Source organism: Dioscorea cayenensis, chromosome 8, assembly GCF_009730915.1.
Source record: "Dioscorea cayenensis subsp. rotundata cultivar TDr96_F1 chromosome 8, TDr96_F1_v2_PseudoChromosome.rev07_lg8_w22 25.fasta, whole genome shotgun sequence".
Taxonomy (NCBI): Eukaryota; Viridiplantae; Streptophyta; class Magnoliopsida; order Dioscoreales; family Dioscoreaceae; genus Dioscorea; species Dioscorea cayenensis.
The window spans coordinates 21,560,921-21,579,159 of NC_052478.1; the positions used below are offsets into that span (position 1 = coordinate 21,560,921).

Here is an 18,239-nt window from a genome sequence, read left to right on the forward strand (position 1 = left end):
ATATTATTGTATGAATAAAATTGCATCAAATATATATATATATATATAACTTTAAATAGAACATGCAGAGAATTAATACCATGACCAACTTTCCCCTTACCTCCAAACCTCCCCTCTTAAATGCCCTCCCCTATTACAAATTTACAACCCTTTCCTCTCCCCATCACTTCCTCTATTTATTTCCACTTTCCCATCAAATCCAAAAAGGAAATAGAACCCAAAAACCAACAGTGAATAAAGTAGAAAAAAAGAAAAAGAAAAAAAGAAAAAAACATAGCTTAAATCTCACAAACCTAAGAACCAAAGAAAGCCCCAAAGAAAACCAAAGAACCAAAGAACCAAAGAAAGCCCCAAAGAAAACCAAAATCATGAAGAAGATCATCATCATCCTTTCCCTTCTTCTCCTTTTCCTCAACTTCCTCCACTTCCCCACTTCCGCCCGGGAACTCACTTCCACTTCCGATTCCACTTCCGATCCCACTTCCTCACAAAGGAAGTCCACTTCCAAAACCACCACCACCAAACCCGGTGACACCACCGCCGCCGACTCAAGCGGCTTCGGCTTCGACTTCGGCAACATCCCTGACTTCTCCGGCAACGGCTGGAGCAACTACGGCGGAGGCGGCAACTATGGCGGAGGCTACGGCTCCGGCTACGGCGGCCCCGGCGGCGGTTACTCCCACCACGGCGTCGTTAGGCCAAGCGTTGTTTGCACTGAGCGTGGACCGTGCTATAAAAAGCGTGTGACTTGCCCGGCCAAGTGCTTCACTTCATACAGCCACTCCGGCAAGAACGGCGGCGGCGGTGGCGGTGGCGGTGGTTGCTCCATTGATTGCAAGAAGCACTGTGTTGGTTACTGTTGAACTTTGTTTTTTTCTTTTTTTCTCTACTACTATTTATATATATATAATTAATATGTATTAATTTTATATATATATATATATAAATATGTGTGTGTTTTTAAGAAACTCTGAGTTATATCTATCATATACAGAGTTATGTAGTATTATGAGAACTGATGTGGATGAATAAAGAGTCTCTTTTTATTATATATATATATATATATATTTGTTTATGTATGTATGATTTTGAGGTGCTTGAGTTTGAGGGTGAGTTTTGTTTGTTTGTATGTTTGTTTATTTGTTTGGTGGTTGATGTTCTTTATTTGTTGTGCTTGAATGTTTGGATTCATGGAAATCTCTTTGGTTCTTTTGAGGAGTTTTTGTTTTTAACTTTTTTGTTGTGAATGTCTTCATTTTTTTTTGTTGGCAAACATAAGGGATGAGATTTCTTGTTACAAATTAAGGCATAGTGCTTGTTTTTCTCTCTGTAAGTATATTTGATTTTTTATTTTATTTTTTTTTGGGTGGTTGTTGAAGGATTAGAATGGTTTTTATATAATATTTTTGTATGTTTATTTTTTGTATATTTATTGGTAAAGAGTGATATTCTTCATCAATTGTGTGTTATTCTTTCTCTACAAGTGTTTTTCATTTTAAGGTTTGAACGCTAGAGTTAAAGCAAATGTTTAATAACTTTAGATTATAGTAGAATTTGACTAAAATATTTTTTTATAAGTTTTTTTAAAAATTATTATTTCATTAATTCTCTCCCTTTTTTTTAATAGAATTAATATGTATATATATATAGAAAATGGTTTCTGCAGGCGTTCGTAGACATTCACAAATAGTAACGGGGTTGTTTTGGTTTTTAACGGTTATGATTTATTTAGTTACTGTATAAATAATTGATTAAACAGTTAAAATTAAATTAATGTGCATCTCATTTTTTACGATGTATTGTTTATAAGTACCCATTTTTTATGGTATATTGTTTATAAGTAAATTAATATGAATACTGTTCATTCCATTTTTTATTATAAAGTACAATAATTATTGTTTATTAATAATTAAAAAATTGTTGAATTTTAATCCAACAATCTAAATTAACGTTCATAGATTATTGACAGAGGATATATAATGTTTTTAGAATGTTATGAGTACTTGTCCAGAAATGGAATTTTTAGTAGGAGTAATTTTTTATAGTTAAAAATTATGTTTCTATTTTGAAGAAAACACATTTGTCACCTATTTTGAGACAATTAATTAAGCTTGGGATGTTTTCGGTGAACATGTATTGATTGTTTCATTTACACAATATGATACAATTCATGCCGGGTATGGTACTTATTGCTCCATTCAATCCAAGCATAAATAATAAATGTTAAATGAAAAAGACCAAAATTTTTTTTTTTATGTTATTCATTTTAACCTTTACTTATGATTGTTATTATTTTTATTTTTAACTACTATAGATTATCAAAAACACATCACTTTTAAATACAATTTTAATGCTACTATATTATTTATAAATTATAATTCGATTCAAGTATAGATAATTGTTTTAAAAAAATGTGAAATATATGAAGTTATGCAGATTAAGATAAAGTAAATATTACATTCTCAATAATTTTTCATGTATGATTAATATATATATATATATATATATAAACCTTAATTTGGCCCGTAAAATTTTTAAAATATTCCACGTCTATTCGTGTTATTGCATTAAAAATGGAAAAATAATAATAATGTTACAAAATACTAATTTATACAGTAATTTACTGTGCCTCTAAACTAATCAATTTTGTCTGTTTTGAATCTTTAATAACTTTAAATATTTTTGCTTTTAAGAAAAAGCTTGAGTTAGATAAGTTTAAAATAGAGGAAACAATTGAGAGGTTGGTTTAGTAATATGGTTGGCTTTGTTTCTTTTATTAGCCTTAATTAAGCTAGCTCATGAAACAAATTTCCATGAATTATGAACCATACCTTAATTAGAGGGTCTCTTTCAAGCAATAATGTAGTCAAGGGATTGGATGAGAAATTAGCACTTTAATTTATTATAATCAATTTTTTCTCATTCAAATTATACATAATGAATATATGTACTGATATATATATATATATATGTGTGTGTGTGTGTGTGTGTGTGTGTGTGTGTGTTTAATTATTTTAATTATTAGTATTGAAATCTCTCTTATGCCTTACTTTCATTTTCAGCCTAATATTCACTCATAATGGATTATGAAATTAATATATAAATAAGAGAGTTTAAATCATATATATATATATATATATACACACATAAAAAGAAAGCATCAACATGCGTTAGCAAAATATCCTCAATTGGGTACAGTAAGCACCATAAATTCATTAAAAATTTGATTAGGTTTAGTTTGTTTACCAATATTCATAGATTTTTAATTTATGAACGTACACAGATGATTGATGCTTATATATATAAATATATATATTGTTTTTTAATTATTGGTGTTATAAATTTTTTTATATTTTACTATTGTTTTTGGCCTTCTATTTTCTCTCAATGCATTGTGCGACCTTCTTTCATATTTGATTTTATTCATCTTAGTTTTTCTTTATTTTATATATATTTTGTTTAATTTCATCTTATTTTATATAATTTATCAATTTTATTAAATAAAAAATTCACTGAAATTAATGTCATACTCTGTCCTTTCTTTTAAAGTTTTTACTTATTGTAATTTTTGGTATTTCAGCAAAAATTATGTGTGCACACAACCAAGCAAAGAAAAAAAAAAAGCCTCTCAATTCCTAAATAAGAGAGTTGAAATAGTTTTTTAATTAGCGATTATTTAAATAATTATTATTTTTTATTTTTTAAAAAAACTCTTTTATAATCTGCTTATTGTTCTCTTTAAACTGAAAAAACAAAAGATTGGTCAAACATATATCAATAGAATACCAAAGATACAAATTGTGGTTTTTCTGTTTTATTCATCATTTTTATAACTAAATAAATTGGTTTTTTTAATTTTTTTATTAAATGAAAGCACTAAAAAAAATTGGGTAAAAAATGATGTATACTGTGCCTTAAACTTTAGCGAATGAGCATTCTACAATATATATATCATTCACAGTGAGACCAATGTTTATAAACCAAAGGCTTTGGTAGGGTATAAACACTAATGAAGAAGTCTAAAATAGATATACATCTATACTGACTATTCATGTATATAATTCATATAGTATTTTATTATTTATTTATTTATTTTCTTCAACATGGTGACATAATTTAGCAACTCGTTCCTCTTTCATTATCTCATAAATTGTTTGAAAAAATAACTTAAGCATTGAGTAATAATATAAATAAAACAACTATATATATATATATATTTAAAACCATATGTTAAATGGTACATTATTTCCTAATCAGATGAAAAATATATCTATAATCAGAATTAATATTTTAAAAATAAACGATCAAACAACAATCAATGAAGTGGTAGTTTATCATTAAATTTATAAAAAGTGAAAAAATTAAAAAGAACTTGTTCTTAATAAATAATAGTCAATTAAGTCATTGTCAAAAACACATCTATCAACCAAACAATCAAACGCTACCTTACCAAATGGCTTCATTAATTTTAAATAATTCAAAATACCCAATTATGTTTACATGGATTCAGTGAACGCCAAGCTAATTACCCTTTCAACAATTGTTAATAATTAGTGATTGATCCTGTCTAACACCATTTTAAACAGTTAATTGTTTATTAACTACCAATCAAGAATGAACATTTAATAATAATAAACATATTAAAATGAGTAGGTGCTCATTGTTTTTATATTTTTATACTTTAAAATAACCTCTTGCATTTGTTTAAACACATAACAAGATAGTATATATATCTTTGTAATATTACACTAAACTCAATAAACAATGTATCATTAGTTCAATGCCTCTTTTGTGATGTTTATTTATCTCAAAAATTTTTTAAGTATTAATTTTTAGATTTGATTTCTTCCTCGTTTTCAAAATAAAATAAAATATAAAATGCAAAGGTTCATGAATCATGATAATTATATATATATATATAAAAGAAAACAAAAGAAAATTAAAATGAGTGAGAGTAGTTTAGAAAGGGCTGTTTGACTTGTCCTTGAAGTTGGTGTCCAAGTTAAGGATGGAAAAAATCAATTGCAAGAGCAAACACATTAATAACAATGATTTATTCATAGATTGTGAAAGTGTCAAATGAGACAAAGTCATATCCCTGTATATTATTATTATGTCCTAATCCTACCCTACCCTATTACATACTTTTTCAAATGACTTTGAAAGTGTCCAAATGGACTCCCACTCTTGGCATCTTCATATTCACTAAATAATCCAATGACATACCTCTCTCTATATATATTAATATAATTAACACCTTCTCTTTATATATATATGGTATAGTATATATATATATATATATTAAAATCACCATTTCTTAATTCTTAGCATATCTTCTTTCTCTCTAGCAAGTTTAACAACATTAATTTTCTCTTAATTTGATTTTTTGGTTCTTCATTCTTCCTGATCTCTATATATATCCCTTTCTACATATCCTTCTTCATTCTACTTACAAATTATCAACCTTCCCTTCTTCTCCTTCTCCTTCTCTCTCTCTCTCTCTCTCTCTCTCTCTCTCTATATATATATATATCCTTTTGGTTCTCAAACTTCTCAATCTCTTTCTATAACTCTTCTTCTTCTTCTTCTCACAATCTCATGATATAAACACAACCTCATGCTTATATTATGAGTTGAAACAAAATATACTTAACTTGAGTATATTCATTTATCTTGACTTCCAATTAAATTACTCACTTTGACCCTTCATCCCATTCATCCCATTTTACTTTCTTACTTCTATCTATCTATCTACATATATATATATATCCCATCATTGATTCATTCTTACTTCTATATATATATACACCTTCTTCTTCTTCTTCTTCTTCTTCTTCATTCTTACTTCTATATATATATATATATATACACCTTCTTCTTCTTCTACTTCTTCTTCTCTATCTCCTTCTTCTCCTTCTAAACATATATATATATATATATATATATATAGAAAATGACCACTAAGACCACCACCACCACATCATCAACAACAACAACAACAACAACAACAACAACAACAACATCAAGCAAAAACAAAAGCAAAAGCACAAAGAAAAGCATGATGATGAAGATAGTGAAAGCACCAATCCGAGCTCTTAGCCGAGCTCGAGACCTCTACATCACCACCATCATCACCTGCGCCGGCCGTGTCTCCTCCGGCTCCATGGCCATCCACTGTCCTCTCAACATCCCTCTCTCCCACTCCTCCGACGACGACCTCCGCCACCTCATCCTCGCCACCTCCCTCTCCAAAACCACCACCCTCACCCCCACCGTTCGCCGGAGCCAAAGTCTGGCCATGTCTTGCATTGATGAGAACTCTCCCTGCGACTTCAACGCCGCTGATGCTGTTGTCTTCCCTCGCCGGAGCTTCAGCTGCTCCGCCGGCCGTCGGAGAAACAGCGCCGTTGCTGTTGTGTCTTAGACTTGAAGGACTTATTTGTTATATATTTTTTTTATTGGGTTTTGTTTTTGTAATAAGGATGGTGTTTTATTACAATGTTTTGACTTGTTCAATTAATGGAGTTGACTTTTTAATTTTTTATTTTTCAGGGAAAAACTATTTAATAATTATAACGAAAAAAGGGTGTAATAAAAATATATAAAATGATAATTTAACACGTCTAATAAATTATTATAAATTAACAAAAAAATAATAATAATTAGAGTTTGTGTTATGGTTTGGAAAATATTGAGATAGAAATGAAGTTGTTATATAAATAATTAATACAACATAATTGAGTGAAAAAGTAGAGAAAATTTGGGGAAAAATTGATTTAAGGAAAATATAAATAATTATTTTACTGGTATAGATATTTATAAATATAAATATAATTTTTTTTTATCAAGAATGTGTTATTTAAAAAAGTTAATTATCTATTTTAGAAATTTGATATTATATAAAAGATAATTAATTATATACACTATTATCCCACCTCCCTAAAATCTTTTCATTAGTCACTTTTAAATATCTAACACTTATTTTAATTAATTAATTAATTTATATTTTAAGTTTTCAAATATGTATTAAGTAAAATTTCTAAAAACTCCATATATATTTTCATTTTGATGGTATAATCCTTTTGATTTTTGCAAGTACTTTTTAGTCCTTATATAAATTTTTGTTTTGAATTTTCTTGTATCAAATCATGCCCTCTTAATATTCGAGTAGAATACCAAAAATATTTTTGAGACCTTGTAACTTTGAAAATAAAATTTTAATTTAATTTAGATTTGAAAAATAAAAAAATTTTTGAAAAAAATGAGGGATATTTTGGGAATTTAATAAATCTGAACGAGTTAGGGTGGGTCTCATGTAACTTTCCTCTGTTTATTATATGAAAAATTTATATTTCAAAAATATATTTACTTGTATAAATTTCAAAGCTTTTATTAGGCTTTTTTTTTTAAATATTGCTTTTTTTTTAATTAATTACTAAAATAGGTATGATGAATTTGATCTAATAGCTCTCATGGAATGGGGTAGGTACTTGCACACCCGATAATTCATCCCATCAACTCCGATAATACTCTCCACCCTACTCCTAACAATTACATCTTTGACTATTCTAATATTGGAGATAATTTTAATTTTTTTATGTATTATTTGGAGATAATTTTTAATTTTTATGTATAAAAAAATTTTTAACCACAACAATTTTTATCTTTTAAATTTTTAACCGAATATTACCCATAATTTTTATCTGTTAGGATTAGTGAAAAATGAAGTTTGGGAATAAAAGCTAGTAGTAAAAACTTTTATGAAATGATAAGGGTTTTAGTGTAAAAATTGTTTTTTTAATTTAAAAAAAAACCAAGAGGACTCATCTCGGTTTTAAAAATAAATTTTAATATTAAAAAAACTAGTGGGACCTGCCGATTTTTAAAAAAATAAAATTTTAATATTAAAAAACCAGTGGAACCCACAGCTATTAAAAAAATTTAAAATTTAATATTAAAAAAATAAAAATGCCTAATTTGGTAAATAATTTTAAAAATACCTATTTTAGTAATTAATTAAAAAAAAAGCAATATTTAAAAAAAAAAGCCCTTTTATTATAATGGTATACATGCCAAGAAAGACATGAGAGGGTGGCACTAAACAACAAAAAGAACAAACCCATGATACCAAACAAAGCAAACTAAAATAAATAAATAAATAAATAAAATAATATAATATAATATAATTTTCAGAGACCACACACCTGTCATGTTTCATGACATGACATCCCAAACTAAATAAATAAATAAATAAATAATCTAATTAATCAGTTTGTTAACCAACTTTCATAACGGGTCGGATCCCCAAATAAGTCCTAATCCAATACCAATTACAAGGCCCCAGCTCAATCTGTTTATTATTTCTTTAATAATAATAATTTATTAATTTCTTTTTATAAAATAGATTCCATATGTTATTATTATTTTTCTTTTTAATTTACTTTACTAACGATTTTGATTTATCGATATCGGGCCATTTGTATAAAACATCCGTTTTATGAAAAATTTCAAATTTAATTCTAAAATCAACATAAAAAGATAATAATATAGGTGTTTATCTAATTTGTTGTTATACTCCACAACTATATGTGTCCCTGACTTTTTTTGAATCCAAATATTTATTGGCTGATGGGAAATATATATATATATATATATATATATAATCCATTATTAATTTTTTATTTATACAACTATAAATAAAAATTTATTTTAAAACAGAAAAATAGAAATAAAATTTATCTAATTGAGTGTGTTGACTAAAATTAAAAGGTTGACTAAACCGGTCAAGAGTACAAGTTTGGAATTCGGATTCGGATCTGGATCCGCATTCGATAAGAGCAAGAGGATCCGATAAGGATCATTCGATTCCAGCGAGCGCCGCCGAAGCATCATCATCTCCGCCTCGTTCTTCGTCTCGATGGGAATTTGAGGAAATCCAAGAGAAGAGCTCCTCCATTGTTGGCGAAACTTCGAAGAGCTTCATTCCTCTCACTCTCCATTGCTAGTTGCTGTAGCTTTTCTCACCTTCTGCTTGTCGGCCTTTCGGTCCCACACTCCCCTTGGAATTCTCGAGCTTTCCTTCAATCTAACGCACCGAATCCGACTGTGAAAGTTCGCCTTTTTCACTTTTTGTTTTTTTATTGGGTGGGAAGACGGAAGAGCCAATTTGAGATCTTTACTTCGAGGGAGGAGGAGGAGGATGGTCGGATTTGATGCCATTGTTGAGCGAGTTAAGGTAGCTTTCATATTATTAGTATCAAGTTGTTGAATTTTTTTGTTTGTTTGTTTTTTGGCTTATTTTGTTATTGTTTTATTGTTTTGATTGTTTTGGGTTTGAATTAAGATACAAATGTGTTGGTTTTGATGCTGGAGAATGGAGAGGATTTGATTCAAAGGTACAGTTTAGGGATTTCATCATTTGAATTGTGCTTCTGCTGCGTTTCCTTTGGATTTCGAAATCCAAGTTGTGGTATATGGTGAGGAATCTTGGAAACAAGCTGGTTGGAAGCTGAATTTTTGCTCGTTTTTAAGGTGGTGCTTTTTAGGTCGATTAGGATGCAAGCTAGGGTTTTGACAATAGAGGAGGGGAAGGATTTGGCACAGAGAACTCAGCCTAGAGTGTTTCCAATGAGAGTACTTAAAGTTCTTGGCTTTTTGTCTACCCTTGGCATCTGCTTTTTCATTGCTAGTATGTATATGACCCGGTACTATGGAATCCCAAATGTAGTTTCTCAAGCAAGATCAAGCTTTCAAGTATGTTGGGAAGAACCAAGAGGTCTCCAATGGTGGATCAAACCGCCGTCAAAATTGTTGCACAATATGACTGATGAGGAGTTGTTTTGGCGTGCGTCGATGGAGCCTCAGGTGGAGAAGTATCCATTTAAGAGGGTTCGCAAAGTTGCTTTCATGTTTTTGACGATTGGGCCATTGCCATTGTCACCGCTTTGGGAGAAGTATTTCAAAGGAAATGAAAGGCTTTATTCAATTTATATTCATTCATTGCCAAATTACAAGGCTGATTTTCTGGAGAGCTCAGTGTTCTACCGAAGACAAATACCTAGTCAGGTACCTCAATTGCCAAATGTTCATTTTGATCTCAAAATTTGTTCAATATAGCTTTCTTTTTATTAAATTGCTGTGCTTGATTAATTTTAGCGCTTTTGATGTTCCTTTGAAATCTTGCAGTTCATAGTTCATACAAAATATTGTAGGTTGATATATTACTCCCTTATTTAATGAGGCATTGGCTGCTTGCTCTTGCTGTTAGTTTTATTTTACACGATTGAATTGCAAAAGTGTGTTGGTCATCATGTATTATTTATGGAAGTAATAGGTTCTACCCTTTGATACTATCAGACATTTTGGTCCTCTTCACCTTGCAAGGATGGAAGCAATATATAGTGGTTATGTTATTTCTTTCTTTGTAATGGGCATCTAGAGATCTTTGGTTTCAGGGAGACTTACCTTGAAGTCCTTGGCCTCAGGAAGGATTTCAAAAAGTCTCACTTAGCCCAAGTTTCAGAGTAAATCAATGTTGGCGTTATCTTGTACGCTCCTTGTTACATGTTATAACTTACCAAATAAGTGCTGTGTGTAGTGAGATTATTAGGAAAGATTTGCCTGGAGTTTTTATAATAAAAAATGCAAGAGAAGAATGTTTTTAAGATTTGCCGGAATCTGTCTGAATTTCTATAAGCCTGCATTACATTTAGCTGTATTGCTTCATGTTGATTGTTTCAAGTATCTGTAGGAAAATGTCGTATGCTAAGGTTATGTTTGGCGTGTTGTTGCTTGGAATCTAAGCCTCATAGTAAATGTCCTTGTATCTAGGTTTGGTCGATGGTGGCAGTTGTGTACATTTTAGCGGATTGGTTGATCCCCTGCTTGGCTGAATTGGCCGACTTGGCAGAGTCAATCTGTGTTTAGACTGTGAGCCACATGTTATGAGGCTAAATATAAGTAAAAAGTCAGCCTTGACTTGGGCTACTTAGAGAAGCATTGACTCCGACCAAGCTAGCTGAGTTTTCCCCTTACCTTGGCCTCTCAGTATGTGTCAAAGATAACTCACCTGGGTCAAGCCAAATCCTAGTTTAACGCTCACATGACATTAAAAACCCTAACTTCACGTGATGTACTCTGTTCACTCTCCTCCTTCCTTCCTAGTTGTTTTCTTTCCTGTAATTTTTTGTCTCGATGAATTTGATTGTTCTCTAGGTAATTGTAGTGACTTCTACAATTGTTACCCGTTTCCATTCTACTGTTTCATATTTATTGTCAGCGTATACTGAGTTATGAGAGCTTATTTCCTTTGAAGTCATGTAGTTCAATTATAAGTTTGCTTTTCCCATCAAATTTTCAGTATTTTTTGAATAATTGATGTTTTATTTTGTATTAAAACTAAAAATATCCATAATCGCCTTATCACTGGGTTGATTTACCCATGCCATATTTATTCCAAGTAGTCTGAGTCATTAATCAGCTAACCATGGTCGATCCATCTCATTCAAGGTGGTTCATGCTTTAGATTCTTCACTGCAGAGAACAAAGATCTTTGTGTGTATTCAACTTCAAAAAAAAAAAAAATTTCTGATCATCTTCAATTTCCACACAGCCCTCGAACTTAATCTTACATTAGCTTTCTATAGTTGTTTCTCATAGGGCTATCGACGAGGAAAACTAGGGAAATCAAGTCATAATTAGGTAAAATAATACAAAATATAGAAACACACAGTGAGCTATTCTTGGAATTCTATATAAACGCCTACCTACAAGGAATTTTGATTTTGGCTTGTTGAGCCTTTGCCTGCTTTGTGAACTTTTTTGTTTGGCAGTTTTATAATTTGTCGATAATATGTTTTATTAGTCCTACAAATATAATTTATATCAGAATCAGATATTCTGACATCTTTTGTGTTGCACCATTTGTTCCATTTTTGCCTATACTTTTCGTTCATTAATAGATTTATTCATTGAAACCTCCAATCTTTATCAACTCCATGAATGCTATGTTAGTGACCTTCAACCTGCATCATCATTGACACTGCCATATGTGTAATATTTTTTCTCACAAGTTCTTTTATTTTGTTCAATTTCATGCGGGTAGGTTTCTGAGTGGGGAAAGATGAGCATGTGTGATGCTGAAAGGCGCCTACTTGCAAATGCACTGCTTGATATCTCAAATGAATGGTTTGTGCTGCTGTCGGAGTCATGCATCCCCCTCTATCCTTTCAGTATCACTTACCGATACTTGATGAGATCTCGTTTCAGTTATGTCGGTGCTTTTGATGATCCAAGCCCTCATGGAAGAGGCAGGTATGATCCAAACATGGCGCCTGAGGTGGACATATCCCTCTGGCGCAAAGCCTCCCAGTGGTTTGAAGTGAACAGAGAACTTGCAGTTATTATAATCAAAGACACCAAATTCTATCCAAAGTTCAAAGAATTCTGCAAACCCGATTGCTACGTCGATGAGCACTACTTCCCAACAATGCTCACCATCGAAACACCTCACAAGATAGCAAACCGAACGATAACTTGGGTAGACTGGTCGAGAGGTGGTGCTCATCCTGCAACATTCGGGAAAGCTGATATCACTGAATCATTTCTGAAGACGATCGTCGAGGGGCAGACTTGTTTATTCAATGGTCAAAAATCAAATCTTTGTTACATGTTTGCAAGAAAGTTTGCGCCGAGTGCTCTGGAACCTCTTCTTCAGTTAGCTCCTGATTTGCTCGGCTATGGTTGATAATGTCATTGCTCAAAGAATTCTCAAAAGTTTTACTTGCAGAGCTGCTTCAGATCATTTACTTTTTTGTATAGCAAAAGAAAGCAATCAGATCAGTAGGATTTCATTCTGTAGTTTCTATTTGTACATCTTTGGTTTTGCAATTCTTGTATTTTCTATACAAACAGTTACTGTTACAGGATGTTCATGGTCTTTGGAAATTCATATTCATTATATTGATTAGAGATTTGAAAGTTTGTGTCTTTGCATGGATTATTATATATCAATTGCCTCAATTTAACATCTCACATTGCTTTGAATGTGATTTCTGAGATTTTTTATGCTTCAACTTTGAAGTGTTGGTTGTAAACCACTAATTCAGGTTTGATAGTAAACAAATGTACAATATCTATACTCTTTCTTTGTAGTGCATGCATCCAATAAAAATCAATTTTAGTTGTATATCCACTGGCTAATAACTATGAATATATATATTTATATATTATCTCAAATGGTTAATGAAATGCTTATTTTTTAAGTTTATTCACATTTTAATTTTAATTCAATAAAGATATTGAAGTGAAGTTTTTTTTTTTTATTTTTGATAAATGTAACAACTTTATAACCGGAAATTATTTATTTGGTTATATGCTTTCACTCTACAGTATGCAAATAATCGGAAGATTGCTCTCACATTGAGGACTTTTTGGTATCCTATATATAAGAGATCCCCCACGTGCACAGTGAACTCTTACTCATCATGCGTTGGTAGCATTTGATATTCAAGTGAAAATAATAATCAGTTTTTTATATCAATTTATAAAAAGAATAAAACATATTTATACAATTCAACACTATGATATTATTTTCAAACATTTATATATAATTCACGCAACATAAAATCTTTTTAATTTAATCCTTAATCGACATCTCAACCCAAGTGCTTTTTTCCCCCTTAAAAAATTAATTCCACATTCCTGCACTTTCTTCCCCATCCCACCACACCAACAAATAAATAAAATAAAATAAAATAAAATAAAATCTACTATATAATTATTTATTTTCCCAAGGTTATACACGCAAAACCTCCGCGAAACAAAACAAAAATCTCAAACTCATCATTATCGTCTTGGCGCTCTGCGTACAACTCTCTTTTAATCTCACCCGTACACGTGTCCCATCCTTCATTGCTGACGTCATCCATCTCCTTCACTGTCCCTTCTACTTCTTCGCCATTAACGAGCTCAAGCATTCCATCGAGCACCTCTTGCCTTGCCTCCATGGGATTCCCTCGCCCTCTCTCCAGGATCCCCGACGACGATCCCGACCACCAGGTCCGCCCCATCGCCACCTCCTCCGCCCGTAAAAAGGCTGGCTTCGCTGTCCGGACATGGATGGCCGTCGACTCCTCCGGCCAAGCTCAACTCCTCGAGGCTGGAAAACACGCCATCATGAACCGCACTGGTTTGCCTCCTCGAGACCTCCGCATCCTTGACCCTTTGCTCTCCTACCCCTCCACCATTCTCGGCCGGGACCATGCTATTGTCATCAATCTTGAGCATATTAAGGCCATTATCACTGCTAATGAGGTCCTTCTTCTCAATGCCAAAGATCCCGCTGTGGAACCCTTCGTTAATGAGCTCCAGCGCCGGCTTCTTCTCCACCATCACCGCAACCTTAATCAGGTCCCTTTCTGTTATTTTTTTTATTTTTAATTTTTTTTATTTTTTTTTGCAGATTGCTTTGTCGTGTGATTCGTTTTAGTTTATTTTTATTATTATTATTATTATTATTATTATTATTATTATTGTTTTTGGCTTTGTTAATTCTGGAGTAGTAAACGGCTTTTGACTCGATTTGACTTCATTTCTTGCTCTGTTGCTGTGTTAACTCCTCCAAAAATAGGATTTGATTTCTCTTGAACTTCCAATTTTAGAGTTTGTCTTGCTGTTAGTGTCAAAGTTGGAATTTTTTTTTTTTTCTCAATGCTTGTATGATTCTCAAGGCTCAATTTGGATAGAGTGAAATGGCAAGAAAAGATTGGAAAAGGATGGAAATAATAGACAGAGTAGTTTTCATCCATGAATTTTCTTTAATTTGGTTGTACAATATTTTTTTTGTTTTATTTTTTGATCTGAATATTTAGCAGTTGCCTTCTTTGAGAGAATGATGTTGGACACTTGGACATGATGGCATGCTGTTTGTGTTTGATTTCTGATCTCTTTAAAATTGTAAACTTTATTAAAAAAAAAGGATTTAATGTTCTCTTGAGCTTCTGATTTTAGAGATTTTCTTGCAGTTAGTGTCGAATTTGGATTTTTTTTTTTTTTTACTATATAAGTGTATGATTCTCAAGACTCGACTTGGAATGTGGGAAATTGGAAGAAAAGAATGGAAAGTGTTGAAATAAGAGAGAGAATAGTTTCCATTAATGCATTTCCTTAAATTTGGTTATACATTTTGGTGATTGTTTTCTTTGAGAGAAGGATGATGGAAATGATGGTAATGCGGATTGGACTGAGGGATATGATAAGGAGGAACCAGAGTCAAAAATGAAGAGTTCACCTCATGATTTTGGAGAGGATCAAGATGTTGATGAGAAGGTAGAAGGTGGGGAGAAATCTGGCTTGGTTAGCTCAAATGGGCCTAAGGTTCTTCCTTTCGAATTTATCGCATTGGAATCATGTCTAGAGGCTGCATGCAGTTGCTTAGAGAATGAGGTTAGTTATCTTATTGACTCCTGTTATCTGATTTAACTATTTCATAAATGCTAAACATATTTCTCTTAGAGTTCGATTGCATCAGAATGGCAGAAGCTAAACACACCTTTGCTCTACTGGATTTCTCGTATACTTTACAATTTTGATTTTGAATTATTGTATAATTAGTAAATGGCATCTTATTTTATTCTCTATTTTGTAATTAGGCTACAACTTTGGAGAAGGAAGCACATCCAGCCTTGGATAAGTTGACTACAAAGATTAGCACTCTCAATTTGGAACGAGTTCGTCAAATCAAAAGCCGGTTGGTTGCCATCACTGGACGTGTTCAAAAGGTTAGTTTGTTTCTTTAAACTTTAATGTGTATTGGTATGTTTCTACTGGTATGTTTTTTATGTGATAACAAAAGGTTATGATGTTCCCTTTTTAATATTGAATTTGAAAACAGATTTCACCTTAGTATGATTGGATGTTTGGGATATCCTGTGGAGTGGTTGGTTGTTGGTGAGTGAGCTCGATTAGATTTTTCAGTTTTATATGAACTGAAGCCACCAAAATTAAATTGAACCTGCATGATTAGCTTTAGCATTTAAAAATGCATACTATCTGGTAAATGAACAGAACTTCATGAGTAGACACCTTCTGACGTCGAATGAACTACTGTCTCTGATTGTTTGGCGATTACCACATTAGAACTCTTTGGTTGTATATGAGGCTGTTGTAAAGATTAAGGCATAAAAATCCTTTTCTCCTCTCCTCCTTTCTTGGGAAAGAGTGTGCTGTTTTGCTTGAATGTTGAAGCACAAAAAATAAGGTCAGCAACAGTAGACATTTTAAATGCAACTATTGTGGCCTTCTTCTGGAAAAGCGGGGACCATTGGATGTGTTTGGGTTTGATCTGGGGGTAAAGTTGTGGTCCTGAAAATGTCCACCTCTGACAATTATGTGTTGGTTGATGCCCATGTGGTTGCTAGTTGTTACATGAGAGACGAGTTCTTTATCAAGGTAATTTAGACAATGGATCTAATATTTGATTCCAGTAATAAATATTATCCTAGGAAACTTGGGATGAGAGATCAATAATAAGAAACTTGAATTTGTGTTTGCAAGAATTTCTGCAAAATAAGTTTATTATGAACTATTTAAAACAGTTACCTAGCCATTTCCAAACTTAGTATATAGATTCTCAAGGCATTTTCTATCAAGAAGGTTGTGTTAGGTTCTGTGTCTCTCATTTTGAAGTGTGGGAGTTCAATGAGGTTCATTATGTTGGTGATGCTTTTATGTATCTGTTTTTATAGTGACTGAGATTTTTGATGAATTGTTTGTTGAATATGCTTCAAGTTTCAACTCTGATGCATATTGTAGGTCAGAGATGAACTCGAACACCTGCTGGATGATGACGATGATATGGCTGAAATGTATCTAACCGATAAGTTGATGCAGCAAAACCTTACTGATGAATCACCCAACTCTTCTCCAAATGAACAACTGGATGGCCTGGATGGTGAAAGGTACCTTACCTGTTTAAGTATTGTGGCCGGACAATTTATGTTTTCATTTTCTTGTTTAACTTTATTTGAGGAAAATAATACACAGTTCTCCACTGCCATTTCAGGATGTCTGTGGAGATATCATTGGAGGAAAGTGGTGTCCAAAATAATCCCTGAAGCATATGTTAATAATTTCAATAACAACGGCCACCTACCGTCTGGGTTCAGTATGATCAATGAAGATGGCCATTTAGTGCACACTTGCAGCACAAGAAGCGGCAGCAAACATCTAGATGTACAAGATCTTGAAATGCTATTGGAAGCTTACTTTGTGCAAGTTGACAGTACGCTAAACAAGCTATCGACGGTATGTTGCTACCAAGCTCATCCCATACTTTCTCTTTGCATCTCTTATGAACTTTAATCGACAAATAATTTTGAATTGAAGAATCATTAAACATTTATCCTATTATGTTGCATTGTGTTCATAATCACTCAATACAATTAGACTATGTTATCTTGTTTAATGGTACTTTTTTTTTGGGGACATTGAAGTTAAGGGAGTATGTCGACGACACAGAGGATTATATTAATATTATGCTCGACGACAAGCAAAACCACCTTCTTCAAATGGGTGTCATGTTAACAACAGCAACACTCATAGTGAGTGCTTATGTAGTTTTAGCTGGAATTTTCGGCATGAACATCCAGAATAAACTGTTCGACGAGAAGAAATCCGGTACACCAGAGTTCTTATGGACTGTCGGTGGTGGAGCTGCGGGGAGTTTGCTTCTGTATGTCGTCGCCGTTGCATGGTGTAAGCACAGACGCTTGCTTGAATAAAAACTCTATTTTGTATCATAAATGAATGATTTAAGATCTTGTGTTTGTGTTGCATTGTATTGTATTTGTATCTCTGTTTATTGTTTATGTTTGTAAGTTTTTTTTATCAGAGTGTAAATTTGCAGCATAAGATCAACAATTTGTAATTGGATTTCTTTGATTATAATTTCAAAGTTTGTGAAGTAATTTTATCATGTGAGTTGAAGTATGACACTGAATTTTTTTAATTGAATATGGGGGAGGGATATTTTAGTTGATGTTTTTAAAATAATAAAATAATAAATATATATATATATTTAAAGGGATTTTCAAAAAGACAGATATGTACCGTAATACATTAGTTATAATGGTTTATGGATTTTTTAAGAAAATCTCACGTCTTGTAATTTTGAAACAGTAAAATTACTGTTTCTACAACATGAGTCTACACTCGGTCTCATGCACGGTATTAATGAACAG

The 18,239-nt window shown here is 32.1% G+C and overlaps 3 protein-coding genes across 4 annotated transcripts; all 3 read left to right on the top strand.

Annotated features, from left to right (window-relative positions):
* Positions 1–263: 263 nt before the first annotated feature.
* On the top strand, positions 264–1,059 carry LOC120267616 (glycine-rich protein DOT1-like). The gene has a single exon (XM_039275291.1). The coding sequence runs from the start codon at positions 369–371 to the stop codon at positions 861–863; it is 495 nt and encodes a 164-aa protein (XP_039131225.1). The 5' UTR covers positions 264–368; the 3' UTR covers positions 864–1,059.
* Positions 1,060–9,118: 8,059 nt separating this feature from the next.
* LOC120267875 (glycosyltransferase BC10-like) lies at positions 9,119–12,967 on the top strand. The gene is made up of 4 exons (XM_039275547.1): positions 9,119–9,235; positions 9,344–9,395; positions 9,532–10,065; positions 12,104–12,967. Exons 1-4 carry the CDS (start codon positions 9,213–9,215, stop codon positions 12,743–12,745), a joined length of 1,251 nt encoding a protein of 416 aa, XP_039131481.1. The 5' UTR covers positions 9,119–9,212; the 3' UTR covers positions 12,746–12,967.
* A 921-nt stretch (positions 12,968–13,888) lies between these two features.
* LOC120267409 (magnesium transporter MRS2-3) lies at positions 13,889–17,974 on the top strand. Of its 2 annotated transcripts, XM_039275048.1 has the most exons (6): positions 13,889–14,409; positions 15,211–15,444; positions 15,651–15,779; positions 16,813–17,011; positions 17,117–17,304; positions 17,493–17,974. In XM_039275048.1, the coding sequence occupies exons 1-6, from the start codon at positions 14,005–14,007 to the stop codon at positions 17,778–17,780; spliced, it is 1,443 nt and encodes a 480-aa protein (XP_039130982.1). In that variant the 5' UTR covers positions 13,889–14,004; the 3' UTR covers positions 17,781–17,974. The 2 variants fall into 2 exon arrangements, with proteins under 2 accessions (XP_039130982.1, XP_039130981.1); XM_039275047.1 differs by lacking the exon at positions 17,493–17,974 and having other exon boundaries at positions 13,896–14,409; positions 16,813–16,958; positions 17,063–17,256.
* The last annotated feature ends 265 nt before the right edge of the window (positions 17,975–18,239 follow it).

Excerpts from the sequence above, each read along its gene's own strand:
- LOC120267616 (XM_039275291.1), top strand. The coding sequence starts at position 369 with ATGAAGAAGATCATCATCATCCTTTCCCTTCTTCTCCTTTTCCTCAAC.
- LOC120267875 (XM_039275547.1), top strand. The coding sequence starts at position 9,213 with ATGCCATTGTTGAGCGAGTTAAG. Across the intron at positions 9,396-9,531 it reads GGAGAGGATTTGATTCAAAG|GTGGTGCTTTTTAGGTCGAT; the intron begins GTACAGTTTAGG and ends CTCGTTTTTAAG. Across the intron at positions 10,066-12,103 it reads GAAGACAAATACCTAGTCAG|GTTTCTGAGTGGGGAAAGAT; the intron begins GTACCTCAATTG and ends TCATGCGGGTAG.
- LOC120267409 (XM_039275048.1), top strand. The coding sequence starts at position 14,005 with ATGGGATTCCCTCGCCCTCTCTCCAGGATCCCCGACGACGATCCCGAC. Across the intron at positions 17,012-17,116 it reads ATTTATGTTTTCATTTTCTT|CATATGTTAATAATTTCAAT; the intron begins GTTTAACTTTAT and ends TAATCCCTGAAG. Across the intron at positions 17,305-17,492 it reads CGCTAAACAAGCTATCGACG|TTAAGGGAGTATGTCGACGA; the intron begins GTATGTTGCTAC and ends GGGACATTGAAG.